General features: G+C 37.4%; 2 protein-coding genes across 16 annotated transcripts in view; one reads left to right on the forward strand and one right to left on the reverse strand.

Annotated features, from left to right (window-relative positions):
- Window positions 1-9,560, forward strand: part of LOC112576476 (protein spire homolog 1-like) — a 67,670-nt gene extending 58,110 nt beyond the window's left edge. For 4 of the 15 annotated variants that reach the window (XM_025258928.1, XM_025258920.1, XM_025258924.1 and 1 more), the window contains 8 exons: window positions 1,031-1,151; window positions 1,299-2,089; window positions 3,176-3,187; window positions 4,388-4,411; window positions 6,449-6,586; window positions 6,950-7,051; window positions 8,839-8,940; window positions 9,248-9,560. In XM_025258928.1, coding sequence (XP_025114713.1) covers window positions 1,031-1,151; window positions 1,299-2,089; window positions 3,176-3,187; window positions 4,388-4,411; window positions 6,449-6,586; window positions 6,950-7,051; window positions 8,839-8,940; window positions 9,248-9,415 — 1,458 coding nt within the window. In that variant the 3' untranslated portion in view covers window positions 9,416-9,560. The remainder of the gene's footprint in view (window positions 1-1,030; window positions 1,152-1,298; window positions 2,090-3,175; window positions 3,188-4,387; window positions 4,412-6,448; window positions 6,587-6,949; window positions 7,052-8,838; window positions 8,941-9,247) is intronic. The other 11 variants (XM_025258926.1, XM_025258921.1, XM_025258933.1 and 8 more) reach the window with 11 other exon arrangements.
- Window positions 9,561-15,136: 5,576 nt separating this feature from the next.
- On the reverse strand, window positions 15,137-17,914 carry LOC112576479 (uncharacterized protein C18orf19 homolog A-like). Its single transcript, XM_025258937.1, has 3 exons — window positions 17,653-17,914; window positions 16,650-17,007; window positions 15,137-16,062 (listed from the first exon to the last, which is right to left on the reverse strand). Exons 1-3 carry the CDS (start codon window positions 17,747-17,749, stop codon window positions 15,582-15,584), a joined length of 936 nt encoding a protein of 311 aa, XP_025114722.1. The 5' UTR covers window positions 17,750-17,914; the 3' UTR covers window positions 15,137-15,581.
- Window positions 17,915-18,033: the final 119 nt, after the last annotated feature.

Here is an 18,033-nt window from a genome sequence, read left to right on the forward strand (position 1 = left end):
CCATGCCGGCACAAAGCAGACCATATCAGGGGCTCGGTGTTGAACCATCAAACAGGCCTTGTACTCAAGCCTGTCTTGGGGCGATAATGAACAAGTCCTGCACAAGACGACCAGTCCACTCTTTCAAGTACTTAACCAGTTCTTCCTCTGGCCACCGCAGCATTGACCATCCTCCAAGGTACTTTGAAGGACAGTCTCAGTGAAGTGTCATGCAGTCACATGACCCAACCAGACCAGCTTGCGCCTCTGGACTATTGCAAGTAGGGGGTTACTGGTGTCCTACAAGTGTTGCAGTCATTGGTGTTTTGTTCTCTGTACAAGATCCGGAACAACCTTCCCAGGCACTTCCTCTTAAAAACCTGGATTCTTCTCATCATTGAGTCCACATTTCACATTTGTACAGCAAGATCAGTACTTTGAGGGACATAGTTGCACATTATAGTAAACCTGATGTTAGGGTCTGGCAGGGTCTTGTCCAAGGCAACCTTGCTGTTGCAGGCGCAGTCCTGGAAGATATCTGTCATAAGAGTTGTTGAGCTGCAGTTTTTAGAGAAGGAGGCTGTGCTTTGCCAGTGACAATGACTTTTAGCCAGAGCTGCTGTGGTTCAAGCATTTCATTGTCTAATTCCCCTTTCCCTGGAACTGGAAGTACCTTTAGCAGACAACATAATTTATTCTCAGGTTGCTTTTTTGGTAATACTTGGAAATAGAAACTGCCTCGTTAACATTAACTGATAGTCTGAAACATGTATTTATGATGAGGTTATCAAAAAATCTTGAGTGACTGCTCTTTGCCATCATCACAGTAGCCTCTACCACTGCCATAACCTGCACGGCCTGTAATCATTAATCTACAGAGAGTAATTTTCCACTGAAGTGAATTCATGATTCATAATTAACTAGCTTTAGTGTATTCATTCTGAGTTCCTTATAGCTGCAAACTTGTAAACTGGTGAGTAAAATAAGGAAGACGAAAAGATCTGGGCAAGTTGTCAGCATGAAGAAGAGTTTTATGTTGTTTGTTTTATAGGAATCAGAAGAGGACAGTGAGGTTGAGAGTCCAGAACGAACCCCTCAGCACAGGAGAGAATTGTGGAAGTTATCTCCTTTGAATTCACCTGCAAAGGACATGAATGCCACATGGCATTCTGGTGAGCATTTTAACATCTGAGAACGCAGAAGAGCTCTACACTGCCATATTGTTACGAAACGCTTTTGCCACTGCTTTTTGATGCCTGGTTATTTCGTGCCCATAGGTATGTAACATAAGTAACACGTTTTTTTCTCTTTTTCTTAAGCAGCAAGCCTTATGCACTTAGGGGGCCTTGGACATAACGTTGGAAATGGACTTGATGGTCGCAATACCCGCTTGCAGCGTCGGCACACCATTATGGTTTGTGAGTCACCCACAGATCCCAAACTCCCTCATAAAGAATTGCCTCCTTTAGAAGAGGTGGAAGAGCCCTCACCTTCAGAGGAGCAGACTCCTCGGTTGCAGCGTGGGTCAGACTCAACCCTATCAGGACTGCCTGACCACACAATGCACAATGGACTAGTGCTCTTGCGAGGGTCTCGACACCAAGGGGCATTGTACAAAACTGAACATCGACGTTCTCTCACGACAGGACTTACGGCCATTCCAGAAGATGAGGATAATGCAGATTCTGGTGTTTCGTGTGATCCTACCAGTCCAGGTGTTGCTAGTCGCAGACATTCCATGCCGTCAAATTTTTGCAGTGGTTTTCCTTCCAGAGGAGGTAGCAGTGGTGGCGGTAGTGGCTTTGATGGCAGTGTAAAACGTGTAGGAGGTGTTGGTTCAGACTGCATGGTTGCAGAAAAGGTCAGCCTGGAGAGACGTTTCCATAATCACAATAGCGGTGGTTCCCGCCTTCATCACAAACACCTTTCATACACTTTGGCTGCAGACAAAAGCCTTGAGGAAGAAGAGGAGGAAGGCGAGGGTACAAGCAGCGAGACGGACCTTGCACTGCTGACGGCCTCCGAGATGATGCATGTAAGTTGGAAAACGCAATGCCAGCGCAGTGCTACTAACAGCTCTGCACCCTGTCAGGACTGCCGGCCAGTGCCTGTGAGTACTTGTCCCACAGATTAGTGCAGTGCTCTCAGTTCCTCTCAATTGTGGTTCGATCTTGGTTGGTGTGTAATGTAGTGCCCTGCCTGTTTGTTAGCGAATCTGCAGTTTTTCAAATGTTTAGACTTTGTGTTGAGGTTTGTGTTGGCAAACAAGATGGCAGAGTTATTTTTTTTTATGTTAGGTATGTTCTGGTATTTTACATTTTACATTTCTTGCAATATGCATGTTTTAAAGTGTCTGTTACTAAGTGTAAACACATTAATGTTTTCTTTATAACATGCATGTTTAAAATATCCGTTATTTTTTAAGAGTTTAGATTATTTCATAGAGCTAGCTTACATATAAATGCTAAAAGATGATTGAATGATGATTGGAATCAGCAGCCTTGGTGCTAATTGAAGGTAACAGGACAGTTTAGACATCAATGATGAAGATGGTCTCTCAGTCATTAGGAATGAATTAAACCAGATCGTACCACAACTGATTGTATTGTAAAATGAAAGGAATGCAAAGACCAAAAAGTAAGAAAAAAAAAGTGAGAGCCAACTGTTTGGGACAGTTCTCACCAGACATACAGCTTCACAAACTTGGGCTTGGGCTTATCTGATTTTTACTCTTTCTATCCACACTTTTCATTCCATTGCACAGAATATTAAATGAAAAACAGAGCTTGTTACAGTGGAGATAATTAATATAAAGCCTTCTAACATCATAGCATTTGATACACAGGGGAATACTTAATAACCAGAATCTTGTTACCTTTGTGGATTATAGATTGTAAGAAAGCATTCTAATTGTGGTTACAGTTACCTCTGTATATGTGTGTGTGTCCATCTACATACGTGCATGAGTGAGAGTCAAGCAGGAGTGATGACCTCCACCCAAACCATACGAGACACACACGCTTGTCGAAGGCTATTATTATTTGCTTGGGGCAGGTGCATAGAAAGGACCATTTCATACACAGCTTTACTTCAGTTCAGTAATTTCAATTATAATGAAGAAAACTACACTTAGTTCTTCAGCTTCTGCTTGTTCATCACACGCTTACTTGTATACATTGTTTTGTTTCTGTACTAGATGAGGTACCAGGTACGGTATCATTTCTTTTATCTTATGCTGATGAACTGTTATCTTGTGCTGATGAACTAAGGCTTCTGGTTTTCTGCCTTCCCCTATCTCGCGATAAAGCTGTATCTAAAAACAACTTGGCAATGCTAGAACTACGCCTTGTAAAAAGCTGCACTTGAACTAAAAATAGTTACTAAGAATAAAATAGTACTTGCTCATGAGATTTGACTTTCTGCTGCATGTCAGTTATTTGACATTTTGATGATTTGCAAAGTGCTTTCACTTTTTTTCTGTGTTTCATTGTGCTCTTGTTAAAACATCTTTTTTGCTGTTGTTACTGCCTAGCAAGATCGTTTTATGAATGGGACATCTTGCTGTACAGCATGTGTTTTCTGTTTTGTGTTCTAGTAACGTGTTACTGACATGTGAAATATGTGAAATATATGAAAAATAGCAGTCATGTTCTTTCAAAGCTTTAAATAGTGTAATTTTAGTAATATAGTTTCTACCTTCCTAATTTGATCAAACTGTTTTTGTTAACATCTTGAAGGGCTGTTTAAGCTTGCGATATGTAGACTGAAATACTTCTGGTTTAGTTTCCTGTTGGCTGTATCTGCACTTGTTTATTTCGGTCAAGTAGAAATTTGTTTCTTTCTCCTTGTCCTCCCTCATCTAGTTTAGCTTATCTGTGTCTTTTTTTTTTTTTTTGTAAATATGAATCCACAACATGGATCTCAAAAATCTGCTATGTAAACTCCATTTTACTTGCACCTCTTTTTCCATATTTTTACTTCGTACAATGAGTACAATCTCCTCCCACCTCACCAAGCAAAAAATCACTTTCAAGCTGCCTAGGAGAGATTTGATGAGGTGTCCTTGAACTTTGTCTATTGTTCATCTTGACTATTCTCTTTTATCTTTATCTTGTCAGTTTAAAGTAAGCTGCTCTAAAGGCTCTTGGCCATTAACTACATAATTGCTTGACAGGTCCATTCTGTAGAACAGAAACTGTTGCTTGCAAGAAAATCAACAACAATAAATTTTTTAGGTTGCACCTTCATAGCAGTTTAAATCTTCAGCCTGTGGATTTTCTGGGAATGATTAAGCATATAAATAGTTCATTGTTGACACACTTTGTGAAAGAGTGTTTATGTTTTATTATTTCTATAGTTTCTTCATGTGAACTGTTTATCAGAGAAATACCTTTAATGTATTACATAGGGAAACAACACAACGCGAAAGGTGGTATGTATTATTTGGGAGGTTGATTTTTTTTTTCTCCTAATTGCTTGCGCCTTTTTTTAACCTGGGCAGCATTTTCTTCTTTCATAGTGAAAGGTTTGTTGTAGAATATTTTTATATGTCATCGTCATCGTGCAGCCTGAAAAAGTGGGGCTTATGAAAAGCTTTGGGTTTTATGCCTGGAACACTTAGGTAGCCAGATGCAGAGGTGATGAAACTGGTTAAGGTTTAGGCTCTTTGTATTAAACACTAGATGAGCAGAATGAGTGTTTGCACTGATGTAGTCATTGAATGCAGATATCACAAAAATGACAACCTTCATCATGTGTGGTATGACAACAAGTAGCTGATTGACATTAATATTGTCGTGCATTGTGTTGCCAGCTATAGAGTTCTGTGTAAGCATTAAAGCATTTCCATGAAATGAATTAGGCTGGTAAAGATAATTTTTAAAATGTTCCCAGAAGTGTTATTTTATAATTGTTCCTTTCACAGCCCTTTCACTGAGCTGAATGTAATTACATGTATAGCCTGTTAAAAATGCAGATTTGGAGGAATTAGGTATTTTTAAGGATTTGTGGGGGATGGTTGGAGCTGAGAGGTAGACTTGTTTATGTAAAAACTAGTTTTGTTTACAGAAGTATATTAAAATTAATATTTCAAAGGGGTAATATTACTGAGAGGCAATTTGAGTAGTGGCATGAATAATAAAGAGATAAAGACTTAGTTTATCAGTAATGGGAAAGCACAAAAGGAGAAATAAACATATTTTGTTTGTTATTCTGCTTCAAAGGGAGAAAGTGATGGTTTTAGTATAGGATTTACTTGTACGGCTAAAGTGACTTCATTAAGATTCAGCAGTTAGCAGTCTTGTAGGGACTGACCGAGCACTTTAGCAATATTAGCATTCTGCCAGCACAAGGCACAGAAGGTTAACTTGATGAAAGGCCTGGGCTATGCATGCAGCATTCTCCAGGGGATGCCCCACTGCTGATGTTCCTACTTCATACTTATCAGTGATAGTCCAGGGGGATATACTAACACACTTGATGCTTCACGTTGCTTATAGTAACATGCGTGTGACTATCGATGTAAAGAGGTAATTGCTATTGTGGCCTTTGAGTTTCCTAGATTAGCAGCCTCATTAGAGGTGATTTGGTTTTGTTTGTTGTTTTGGAGAAAGAACATTCTCCAAGTTTGATATTATGTGCTGGGTAATTCTGGTCCTTTTTTATATACTTTTTTCATAATATTCCTGAAACATCACTTGTTATTAAATGCATCATTAGGCAGCTTGACTAACTTAACATTTATATCTATTTAGTATGCAAGTATACTTTCTCTCTCTCGCCTCACTTGCACACACACACACACGTAGATTGTCTCAAACCACATTTTATAAAATTTATGCCTAATCATTAAGTAGAATTATAGGCATCTGATTTAGTATTGAGCTCGGTAAGTTTATGTTCTCAGTGCTTATTTTTCTTTGAATTTTATCCATATCTTGCATAAAGTACTGTAGGATGAGGCATCAATTAATCAGAATGTGCTATAATAATTCTTCATTTTATCATATTAAATCATCAGTTGGGGACTAAATTTTTATTATTTTTAACTGTTATATTTTTTCTGCTTATGTAGTTTAGCAGTGCTTAATATATATTTCCACATTTATCTTAAGTTTAGACAGAAGCAGCAGGCTTCAAGGTGGCTGTAAACCAATTGAAACTGTTCTTTTATCACCACAGAAATGTGCATCAGCATTGCTGCTGCCTTCTCTCAACCATACCTCAGTCTTCTTCAATTTACATGAATTAAATGGTTTTAAATTGCTACTGCTGTTATTAAATGACGCATGTATTTCTCAATTTAATCACGTCACTTTAAAAACAAAATGACATATTTCTGTTTATGTAAATTTGGAAAAAATGAGGTAGAGAGAAGTAACTGAATGAAAGCTGCTTGGAGGGTGGTTAAGCACTTCCTAGAATAATGATATGAGGGAGCTGTGCTATCATTTCTTATTCATGTGTGTAGAAGCGGTGGCAGAACCCCATCGAGTGCCTGAGCCTAACGTTGGAGGAGGTGACACATATTCGTTCAGTTCTTACCAAAGCAGAGCTGGAGTCACTTATCTCCCACCCTGATCTGTATCACCAGGTGTCTAAAAGCAAGGTTGGTGCTTCAAGTGTTGACTCCTACAGCTGTGGCTTTTTGATCAACTATTCACAGTCCTCAGATCTTTTAACTTTAAGTTAAATCACGTGTCTAAGTAAGGCAAGTCGTGTTGATTAAATTTTATTGTTATTTTATGAGTACTCAAAAGCTTCAAGCAAGATATTTGTATCACATATCATGTATCAGAAGCTTAGATTACAAAATGTTGATGATTTTGAGAAAAATGTAATTAATGTCGTGTTTTCTTAGAATGTGCAAGTGAAGGGCATGTGCATATGGCTGTAATACTATTATTTGTAGATACGTCAGCAGTGAATGGTGTATAAACATAGGCAAACAATGGTATTTCTTTTGTGGCAGGTGTGTTTTACTTGTAAGACAACGCGCTTCACCCTTTTTGGGGAGTGGGGGACAAAGTGCAAGTTTTGCAAGCGCACCGTTTGTAGCAAATGCATGCGGAAGGTGAGTGCTCCAAATGTCGTGTTTGCTATTTACTTCCATTTCTGCTGTTTCTCTTTTCTTTTTCTGTTGACACTTTCCTTATAGCATGATTTCAACTGGTATCACGCATGTACCTTGTATTTGTCGGCTGTTTCATCCTGCCAAGTCTGCACCATGGTATATAGGCATCATGCTGAATTTGCCTGATGAAAATGTCATCCACTTGTCCAAGAACAGATTTACTCAGCAGCAAAATGTACTACGATGTCTTCTCCTCTTCCTGCTGTGTCTCTGTCTGGCCAACTACCTCAGCTCTTCTATTATTGTTTTGTTTGTAAAGTGGCTGGTATTTAGGATGAACGCAACAGTTCTTGTCCAAACCCACAACAGAGCTGACAGATGAACATAGCAGGAAGAGGGGAGACATTGCAGGGACAGTCCCTAACTCTAAACTGTGGGTTTCCTTTCTACATTAATCTATTGATGTGAATGATTTGAAAAAAATGATTACCATCCAGGTTTAAAAACATCCATCTCTGAAGTGCTAGAGAAAGTTGCCCTAAAACAACTGTTAGTGTCATAATCACATTCCTCGGCTTTATTGAGATTACCACCTTACTTTCCAGTCTGAAAATGGCCTTGCCGAAGGTTAAAATGATATTTTCTGTTTGCTGAATAAGGAGCAGGCATCAGTACTCGCCTTGTTAGACCAGTCAGCAGTCTTTGACATGATTGATCAGTCATACCTAGCCACCTCACTACTGTGTAGGGTATTTCAGGTTCTAGCTTGGTTTGAGTGTTGCTTTAGGTATGACCCACCTGTTCTAGTTGATGGACAGCTTTCAGCAAGTGCACCTTTGACTTTAAGTATCTTAGTGGTGAATATTACGGCACATTCATGTTTATTTTATACAGTTGGTTCAGTCATATGCCATTTCTAGTCAGTCCCTCATTGAATGCACTCAATTCTACACTCTCATCTCACTGTGCATACACTACTTTTCAGAATTTAGAATCAAGCATCTTAAAGTTTACATGATTATTTTGTTTCTATGGCAGTCACCTAAAGCTGTATTTAAGTGATGAAGATAAGAAAGAATTGACTTTGTGACTAGGCAGGGTTCTATAAGTGTTGACAGTTCTCCATTTGTGTCCTTATGTTTAGTTCCATCAGGTTTCATTGGTACCCTCATTTACATTATTCACAGTTTCGTTCTCTCGAGCAAATAATACAACACCAATACTTAGCGACAAACCTGTAACAGGATCAAGTCAAGTGGAGCTAAAGACAAAGACAAGAGTGTGGGGAAACTCAACATTTTCCACATTAAAAGTGCATTGAGGGCAACATAGACTTCCTGAAAAATGTGGATTTCTCATTTCATTAATAAATCAGCGCAGCAGTAAAAGAAAAAAATGTTCACCTACTGTTACATAGTGATCTCACTTTTATTGTTAACAGTGACACTGTTCAGCCTAACATCTTTGTCCTTAATCTTCATTCCATGACTGGCATGTGTTACGGTGTGATCTGGATCTATGATTTAATAGTTTGACATTGCCTAGGACATAGTCATGCGGTAGCATTTCAGGGTGTACAAGGATATCATCATTGAGGGTTTCAAATGACAGGTGCACTGGTAAGATGATCTTCTGTTGATCGTGCTGCACAAAGTGCACTTATGGGATGAACATATTTGACAGCAGTATCATTGTCTGTCAGAGTGCTTACATGTAATTTTTTCACTTAACTGGGCACATGTGGTGGGTTTGGCAAAATGACGAGTTTTCTTCCCTGTGTTTTACAGATGCATGTCCCTACAGAGCATTTCAAAAATATCCCAGTTTACACTCTTCAGTCCCATGCCATTTACCAAAGAAGCTCAGGAGCTGATACAGAACTACGTCAAGTGAGTGGACATTTTTTGCTTGTTACCTTTCTGCAAGTTTTTATAAAATACCAAAACAGCTTGTTCTCAGAAATATGTGTGTATGTGCGAAGTTTTCAGAGGTTTTTAAAGTTAATGCTGTTTAAATAAGCTTTTGTGGAAACAGCAGGTTAACTGGAATTTTAGCTATAAAATTGCTAAATGATGAACAAAAAACCACAGACACTGCAATAAGGATTTGAAATGTCATAATAGGCAGCTGTGTGGTACAAACTGGGGCATTGTTTTCAATATCTGATACTTGTTTCTTTACTTGTCCTGTCAACAGAACAAGTTCCTCAACAGATGTCTTATCCAAAGGCCGAACATCCTCCAAGCGCACCAAAACCTCTGTGCTGGATCAACAGAAGGGAAAGCGACCTCTTCAGCGCTCCCAGTCAGTGAACCTTCCGAGCAAAAATGCTTCTGTAAGTGCCCTGAGCACTGCAGCAGGTGACCAGGCTAAGAACTGTGGACCACTTATGAGTATCTGCTGTGACTGCAAGGGCATGATCATGGAGATTCTACGGGCCAGCAAAACTTCTCTGGCTATGTTACAAACTTACATCTGCTTCATCTGTCTCACAGGTCTCATCTGGTCTCTCATCACCCACAGGGTCATCGCATACATCGTTACCATCAAACTTTTAGGAGTTTTGACCACAGTGATGACTTCATGGAAGAAGCCGGTTGTCATGTCTCTGCAATAAATGTTTTGACGAAAATTCCAGATCAGCAAAGAAGTTAGCTTTGTCACATCTTCCCCCCTCCTCTTTTATTGTGGTTTTTTTCTCCAAAGACGTTTTGTAAAGGGCTTTTGTTTAGGAGGGCAAGTGGTTTGAACTGTAAAGTCTGTTTGTACATGTATTTCTCTTTGGCAACTTTCTTGATTTCTGAACTTAAAGATTTCTTTATTTGTGCAATGATGTGTGGGGGATGTGCATACCTCATCAGATGTGTGTGTGTGTGAAAGGTGTGTATAATAGTGGCAAGCTGCTTGTGTAAATGTCTGTGTAGACATGAGTGTATATGTGTCTGTGTGCACGAACATCTCTGTATTTTCTTTTTATTTTGAGTGGTTTAGAAGTGGAGAAATTGTCGAAAGAACAGAGAAACAAGATGATCAGCACAAGTGGAATGCAGGAATGTGTTTTGCGAATATGAGACACTGAGAAAAATCTAGCTGACTATGGCATTGTAAATAAAGTGTATTGTGTGCCAGTCTTCATGGAATGTAGTGCATGAAATGTGATACAAATCAGAACTTTTCATGGATCCATGTTGCTATTAATTTTCCTGTGATGTGGGAGTGCCAACTTGTTTTCTTATAACTCATGGATGTTATAAGGGAATGAGGCTAGACGTCAGTGCAAACAATCTCTCAACATTGGATATTCATAAAGTTGGAATAGTTGCAGTGCAGAGTTGTTCAGTAGTGCAGAAATAATGGTCAGATACTGTTTCTCATTTTCTGTGATTTTCGGTACTGTTTTGTGTTTTATGTTCTTTGAATCAGTGATACAGTGTCAACCCAACAGCTCAGCTAACTCTCATAGAACATGCATGCTCATTGACGCAAGTGCACGCACACAAGTTGCCACACATACAACATGATGTTCATTGTTCACATTCTGACATGCCATCATGTGTATGATCTGACATTTTCTTATAGTGTATTGCAGCCATTTTATACAACTAAATATCTCCAGTCCTATTACAGGAAACCAAATGTTTATAATCAAAATTTTATGGGGTTTCCAGAAGTTTGCAAAAATAAAAAGGTTTCTCTAAAATTAAGTTCGCTTTTTTTCAGAGCTTGTTCTATTTGAGTTTAAACCACAATGGCTGGTCATCATTTAGATTTTTCGAAATTTCTTTTTCATTCATTTTGTTTTAAAAGGAAATCTGAAATCCTTAACATAGCCATCATGAGACCAGATAAGATCTATCGTCTATCTACCTATATGATGTTGCTTTCTAATGGACAGCATATGGTAAACTAAATCTTGTGAATCTTGGGGCTGCATAATTTTTTACAATCTCAGACAGAAAATTTTGTTTTAGCATCTTCCTTAAAACTGGAACATTTCAATTTTTATGGAAACATACAAACGAAGGATTTCAAAAATTGTTATTTATTGCCTGTCCCATCATATCACAGATTTTTCATTTAAGATTTTCCCAGAAGAGTGTCTAGTACATAAATTTCTGACAAGTTTATAGTAACTTGGATGTTTAATTGGTTTGAAATGACCTATAATTTGACATGGAATTTGTTCAAACGTTGACGTCCGACAACTGGTGTGCATGTGATTAAGTGTGAAAGAGGCCATATTGTATCAGAAGTTTGCATAGGTGTTTCTTTAGTAGTCAGCAATAGAAGTGGAAGGTTCCGCTGATTCAACCTCTTGTAAAGGCTAGCATTAGCCATTGCAGGTATTGCAAGAAGTGTTGGGATTTGCTGTTAATTTTTTTTTTTTAATGTGAGAAACTGTGGATAGGTATATTCTTTACAGTGAGTCATTCTACAAACTCATGTGTTTGTGCTGCTCAGAAGTCTTTTCATTTTACAACAGAATAATGGCTGATGTTACTAAATTTGTATAGATTTTCATGTCTTATCTGAGTGAGCCAATAAAATGAATATGAATTCAGGCTTACCTTATGACTTTTTTGTCAACAGACCAACAGCAGATATTGCCAAGGTCATTTCAAATTTTAATAAAACAGGTATGGGGTATACTCTCTGCTGATTCTTTTTGGGAAATGCCTTAATTGTAGTGTTGTCTGTTTATCTGTTTCAAACAAGCCTTTGTAGATGGATTAACTTCTTTTTACGAGTTTATGAAAACAGTATATTTTTTTTAATTTTAAAATGATAGGATACTATTTTTGTTGATTTCCTCTGGCCATCCCATTCTCTTCTTTGCTTGTGAGAATACTAAAGAACATTTGCTTAGAATGGTTTTCTTAGTCTCAACCCAAAGAATCTGGAATAATGAAAAGAGAAAGGTTGAATGTTTACATATTTCATTGACTTGGAAATGAGAGGTGAATGTGGAGAAATTATTGTAAAATAGTTGATGTGCAAGACTTTGGAAGACCACAGATTTGCTAATTGTTACTCTGTACTGAACTCATTAAACCAAGAATAATTTGACATGAAGTACTACAAACGTGCTGAGGGGATTTTATGTTTATGCCTGCATTCTGTGATAAAATCCATCCCATATGTTGCAGGATACTTTGTCTTGGTTCATAACCGTACCTAAAATGAACTGGGTCATTGGAAAATTAAGCATGGTTCAGGGAAGTTCTGAAAAGTTCAAGAAAATAATTATTTTTAAATATTAGAGAGGGTATGTTGTGGGAAACACACAGTTTAGTGGATAAATTGTGCAGATGAATTTGCTTTTCATAGTTTACAGTGAGAGCAGACCTTACAGCCTCTGGGTGTAAATACTCTTACATCATCACGTTTATTTAGTTACCAGAAGATACTATCTGTGCTTCAAAAAGCTGAACAAAATGGTCAACTAATCTGAGGCCTGATAGCCTCTGGGGGTACTCTTACATCATCACGTTTAGTTACCGGACAAAGTATTGCAAGAGGACATTATCTGTGTTGCAAAAAGATAAAACTGAACAAAATGATCAGCTAATCTCAGATCATGTATGACTTCTTGAATAAAGCGGTCTAATTTAATACATTAACATGTTGATTTGAACAAATGTTGATCTATGATACATCACTTGTTGCACCTTCAACAGAAGGAGGGCAGCTGGTGCCACCTCAGTCTTTTCACATGAAACCAAAAAGGCTTCGGCATCACATTGCCCAGCTTACGTTGTCAGTTGATCACAAAGAGAGAGGTGTTGTTAGTCACCTGCCTTGTTGTTTCAGACAAATGTTAGCATCACATTACCCATCTCAAGTTCTTTGAGTGTTCATTAGCATTATTTAAACTAACATCATCTTGCACAGAAAGCTGTCGTGATGTCACTCGCTCTGTGAGGATACTTTAACTGCTCTTCAAGTCAAACATGTACCAACTAATAGTAGTGCTGCATTGTTTATTGTTTTCTTTGGTAGGGGTGGGTGCGGTTACTTTAGCATTTACCATTATTTATTCTACTGGGAATGCAAATTTTTACTTAAGCTGTATAAAGTGTTAGTTTCCCTACAAGAATTAGCTTTTGAGTCAATATGAAGTCATCAGATAGGCAGAGAGTAATATTGTGCAATAATGGTGACTGTAATTGGAACTCCCTAGTCAGTCGAGTTATGCTTTTGGACATATCCAAAGTCTTTTCACAAATTTAGCATGGGAAGAGGAATAATTTGAAAGTCATCACACGTTTTTTGTGCATGGTTTAGGAGTTACCAGTATCTCTACTAAAGAGCGCAGTGAATATCACCTTGTAGCCATGGGAACTGCATTTTAACTTTATTGCTTGCAATTGTAGCTTATACAAGGCTGTCCTGAAATCTGTAATATTTTCAGAGGCAGTTCACAGGAATAAAAGTTTAACTTATTAAGCAGAAATCTCAGATTAATGGGTTTTTTAAAATACAAAAAGATGACAGTTATTGTTAAAAAGTAAATACCATGATTGAGGGTTAATACCTCTCAGGTTTATTTTTACTATAAACTCACTACGGACATGTTTTCATTGATCGTATAAGCTTCCAGTAAATGATTTATCATCTCATGTCAGCTGATATGAGTATTCCAAAATTTTGAATGCTTTCAACAGTGATGGGGTACAAAATTGTTCCACTTCTTCCTGACTGTGATACTCAAAAAAAAAAAAAACCCCACAAAGTTGTCGATGGTTGTGATGTGAAAAGTAGGGTTTTACAGAATCAAATTTCTTGGATCAAAAAGCTTTTGTGTGTAGAAGTTTTCCCGCATATTTTAGTGCCATGTGGCACTGCTTCTTAATGAATGGACTCATTTCTGAACCAGTCTGTCAGCAAATTTTACACTCTTTGTGGAAAAGATGATCAGCTGATAGCATCATACAAAATACTCCAATTTTCTCAGTTAAGTTGGCAGTTGTTTAGAAACAGGTTTTGTTTACATTTATGAAACAGATCTTTATGGATTGTAGTCTGTTTTTAAAAAATAGGATGTTTAAGCTGAATACCATCTGTTTTCCCATTTTTTGGAGGTCATTGTTTCTTTGATATGTACCCAGCAAGGACATCTTGAGTATCTTGGATAAAGAGATCTGACTTTAATAGCCAGACATGTGATCAAGTTGGAAGATCTCGTAGCTGAGTATTTTCATACTTTAAAATGTTGTCAGACTTACGTTATGTCTGTTTGAACTCCAGTTTTTGTCAGTAGCACACAGGAAGGAAATTGTACCAAAATCAAACTTTTAAGTTGAGAATACTTGTATTTTCAAATAGCATGTACCTTTAAAATTTACCCCCCACCACCAATCCAAAAAAAAGGTTTTAATCTTTCTTTGAAGGGTTTGCAAAAAAAAAAAAAAAACACCCTTATAGAAAAGTAGCATCAAATTCTTTTTGTTAAATCTGTAAGAAATGGAGACATTTCTGACTGAAAAAGTATCTTGTTTCTGATTTGTTACCCTCTATACTTTTCATGTACCCATTGTCTGTGGGGACAAGTTTGATGTCTATTAACCATTGTTTTTCATGTGCGTAATTTCACAAATCTTACGCTGATTAAACTCATTTGTTTCAAAACCAGACCTATAGATGTCTAAAATCTTAGACACTCAAGCAATTCATCGTTGGTATTTATATTTTTGTCTTAATTGTGCTCTAGGCCATTGGTACCATTCTGCTGCGAATACATCTTTAGAGTGTTATGTACATAGAACATCTGTTGTCAGCATGTAGAGCATTGTTGATATAAGGACAAAATAAAACTGAAGGAGAACTTTTGAAGACTTGTTCTTTTCTCCATTCTTATTTTCCCTTTGAGAAAACTTTGATGAAGGGATAGAAGAGAGTTGGGAAACAAGTTACATGTTTTCATGTCTGTCAGCTGACAACACCTCACTAATGGCCAAGTCAGTGAATGTTACATTTTGCAAGAATACACTCGAAGATCAAGGAAAATGCCCACGCACGATCTCAAATCTGAACTCTTTCCCCTTTCTTCTCCCCACCAAAAAAAACAAAACTAAAGCCACAGAATTTCTTTGCTTGTTTTTTTTAAATATTTCTGGCAAAGACTAAATACATTGTGGAAACAAAGTTTTATATCCTTTCAGATGTCAAGCACACACAACCTAACATACACAGCATGGCCTATCTTTAGAACATCAATTTTACCTATGGTAGCATTTGGTACTAAAATACACGCTGGGAAAAAGGTAACTGTATCTCATATCGTGCATAGAAAATAATCTGAATCTACACAACACACACAGTTATGTACACCAGCAGTTTAGCAATACTAACCCATAAGAGTTTAGCAACAATGTCAAAGATTAAGTGTTCCTGTCAGTATGGCTGACACAAAGTGTAAGTCATGTCTTGCCCATCCTGCTGAAATTATAAATACTCTAGCTCAAAAACTGCAAGCCTAAGTCTTAAAGGCCCTTTATAAATGAGCAGGCAAATGTCATCCAACACCTGATCAAATCTGGCAAAGTTGTATGTGACGGTCACAGGAAACCAAGTGCTTTTGGGAGAAAAGACAAAATGTCAAGCAGTCCAAACTTGTTAGCCAATACATTTCTAATACATTTGCCAGTACAATGGGACTTTTTTTTTCATTTTTAAGCTTCTTTAAAAGTTCTTGTTTCTTCTTTCCTCGTGCAGCTTTAATACGTTCAAGGCGGTCCAAACGTAGAGTGGATGTTCGAAGACGATTCTTCCCTTCCTTGTATAATTCTCGTAAAGAATCTTCCTGCGACTTTGGTGGCATGCGACCAATGCGCCGCAGATATCGAATAGCAAAGTTTGTTCCTGCAATGGTGACAGTGTAACGTAAAGGTGTTGCTATCTTGTACATTAAGTAAGCTATGGCTAAGTCTCCCAGGCCTCCAGTATGAAACTTTTTGATGAAGCCTTCACTGCACCCCATAGACTCCATGCATGGCACTACATCGATGCCACTGAAAAAAAAAAAGACCCATTTGTTTTCATTTCAAACACACTGATCACTGAGAAATACATTCTGCACATAAAAAAATCCAGGTATTTACATTCTTAATTGTCCTGAGAAAAAAAATTTTCTTATGCATTTTTTAATAAATATCAAGTATTTCTTAAAACTTTTATCCCTAAAATGTTCTTTAGCGAATCAATATCATTGGTCACCTTGATGTGTTTGATATTAAGAAATATTCTCCAATGATACTTGGAAAGGCCGTTATAAAAGTAGCTCAGGTTTTGTAACTTATAGCTCCCCACCATTAGTTCCAGCCTTGTATACAAGAGACCTGCATGCATTCATAATAAAGGGTTTAATTTAAAAATTAAAATAGTGCCTAACTCAATTCTGATATCATAAAAGTAATAAATTTCAGGATATGTAACTACAGAAATTTACTTCACTTTTGAATGCAGCAGTTCCTTCCCTAGGTCAGTACATTTTTTGAGTAAAAAATATTCAAAATAACTGCAAGTCCAGCTGTTTGGTTATTAACATTTCAGTATGTCAGGACTGAGATAGGATGTTCACAGCTGATTTAGTACATACCATCTGACTGATAAGTAGAAGGAACCAAACCATATCGTGGATGTGATGAGATGAACACCAATCAGAACTTTCCCATGCTCCTTGTACGTCTTTTTAAATCGCTGAAAAATTGATAACTTTTGCTCAGTGTCTGCTGGGCCAGCAGCCTCTGTCTGCTGTTTTTCATTTTGTTTTGTTGAACTGCTTTCTGTGCTGTAGAATACTCTTTGAATATCAGATGTCCATGCAGGAACTAACTGAGAACAAAAGGCTGTATCACAATTGACGAAATGTAGATTCCTGTGTTTGGTAGTTAGGTGTTGCTGATAATGTGAGAGTGGTATCTGCCATTTGTGGTAGAAACTTTTATGTACACAACCTGTGAAAAGCAAAATTAAATGACCATTCTGTAAAAATATACTCAATTACATCAACTTTTTACAATACACCATTTGAATGTACCAATTATTTGCAGCATAAACATACTATGCATTTTTCCCAACCTATCTTGTCTAGCCTCACTGTTCTTTTTTGGCATGGCCATTCCCCCAGCTTTAAACACCCATGTTTATGTTTCCTTTGTCTTGAAGAAATTGATCTCAAAACAAATATTTGAAAAACAGACTTAAAATCTGTTTTCCTGGATGGGTTTTGACTAGTAGTAACAACTATAATTTGATCAAGAGATGACCGGCTCCTTCCAACAAGATTTTGTATAACAGGCACCAATGGGGTTTTCTTCTGTTGCAACTGGACATCACCAGGAGCAAGAACTATAAAGAATTCTAAAGAAGGCAGTTTTCAAGCGAAAACTGAGATGATCAAATACTAGATCCAACAGGTTTCACTTTGTCGATGCTCCATTAAGACAAAAACAAAAGTGAATGTGAAAACTGAGCAAAATATCGTCGTTACCGACATCCTGTTGCAAATAGAAGTGTCCCCAAAGGTTAAGGTACACGATCAAATATTTGTTAGAGCAGCGAATTCTGATTATTAGAAACATCACATTGCATCGAAATACCTTTATAGAATTTCGTCACGTCGTCTGCTTTTCCACAAAGTCGAGACCAAGTAGACGTGCGAGCCAAACAAATACCAAAAATTCTACCAGTAAACATCCTTGCTGAACAAACTATAAAATTCAATATACAAGGAACAGTAAAAAAACTAATTTTGATCAAGAAACTTGTGTTTCTTTCTGTCAAGATACATCAGCTACCACAGCACTGACGACCCAGCATGGTCATGTCGACTCAACATTTTACTTCCGGTGACCTCCGCGGTCCAGCTACTAAAAGTTTTGTGGCTTCGATTAGAATAAATAAAATAATAAAAAATCTAAATAAAGTAAAATTTTCATATAGTAAAAAAATTATTTCAAGCAAACATAAATCAATTATAT

Source organism: Pomacea canaliculata, linkage group LG12 (assembly GCF_003073045.1).
Source record: "Pomacea canaliculata isolate SZHN2017 linkage group LG12, ASM307304v1, whole genome shotgun sequence".
In the NCBI taxonomy this organism is placed as follows: domain Eukaryota; kingdom Metazoa; phylum Mollusca; class Gastropoda; order Architaenioglossa; family Ampullariidae; genus Pomacea; species Pomacea canaliculata.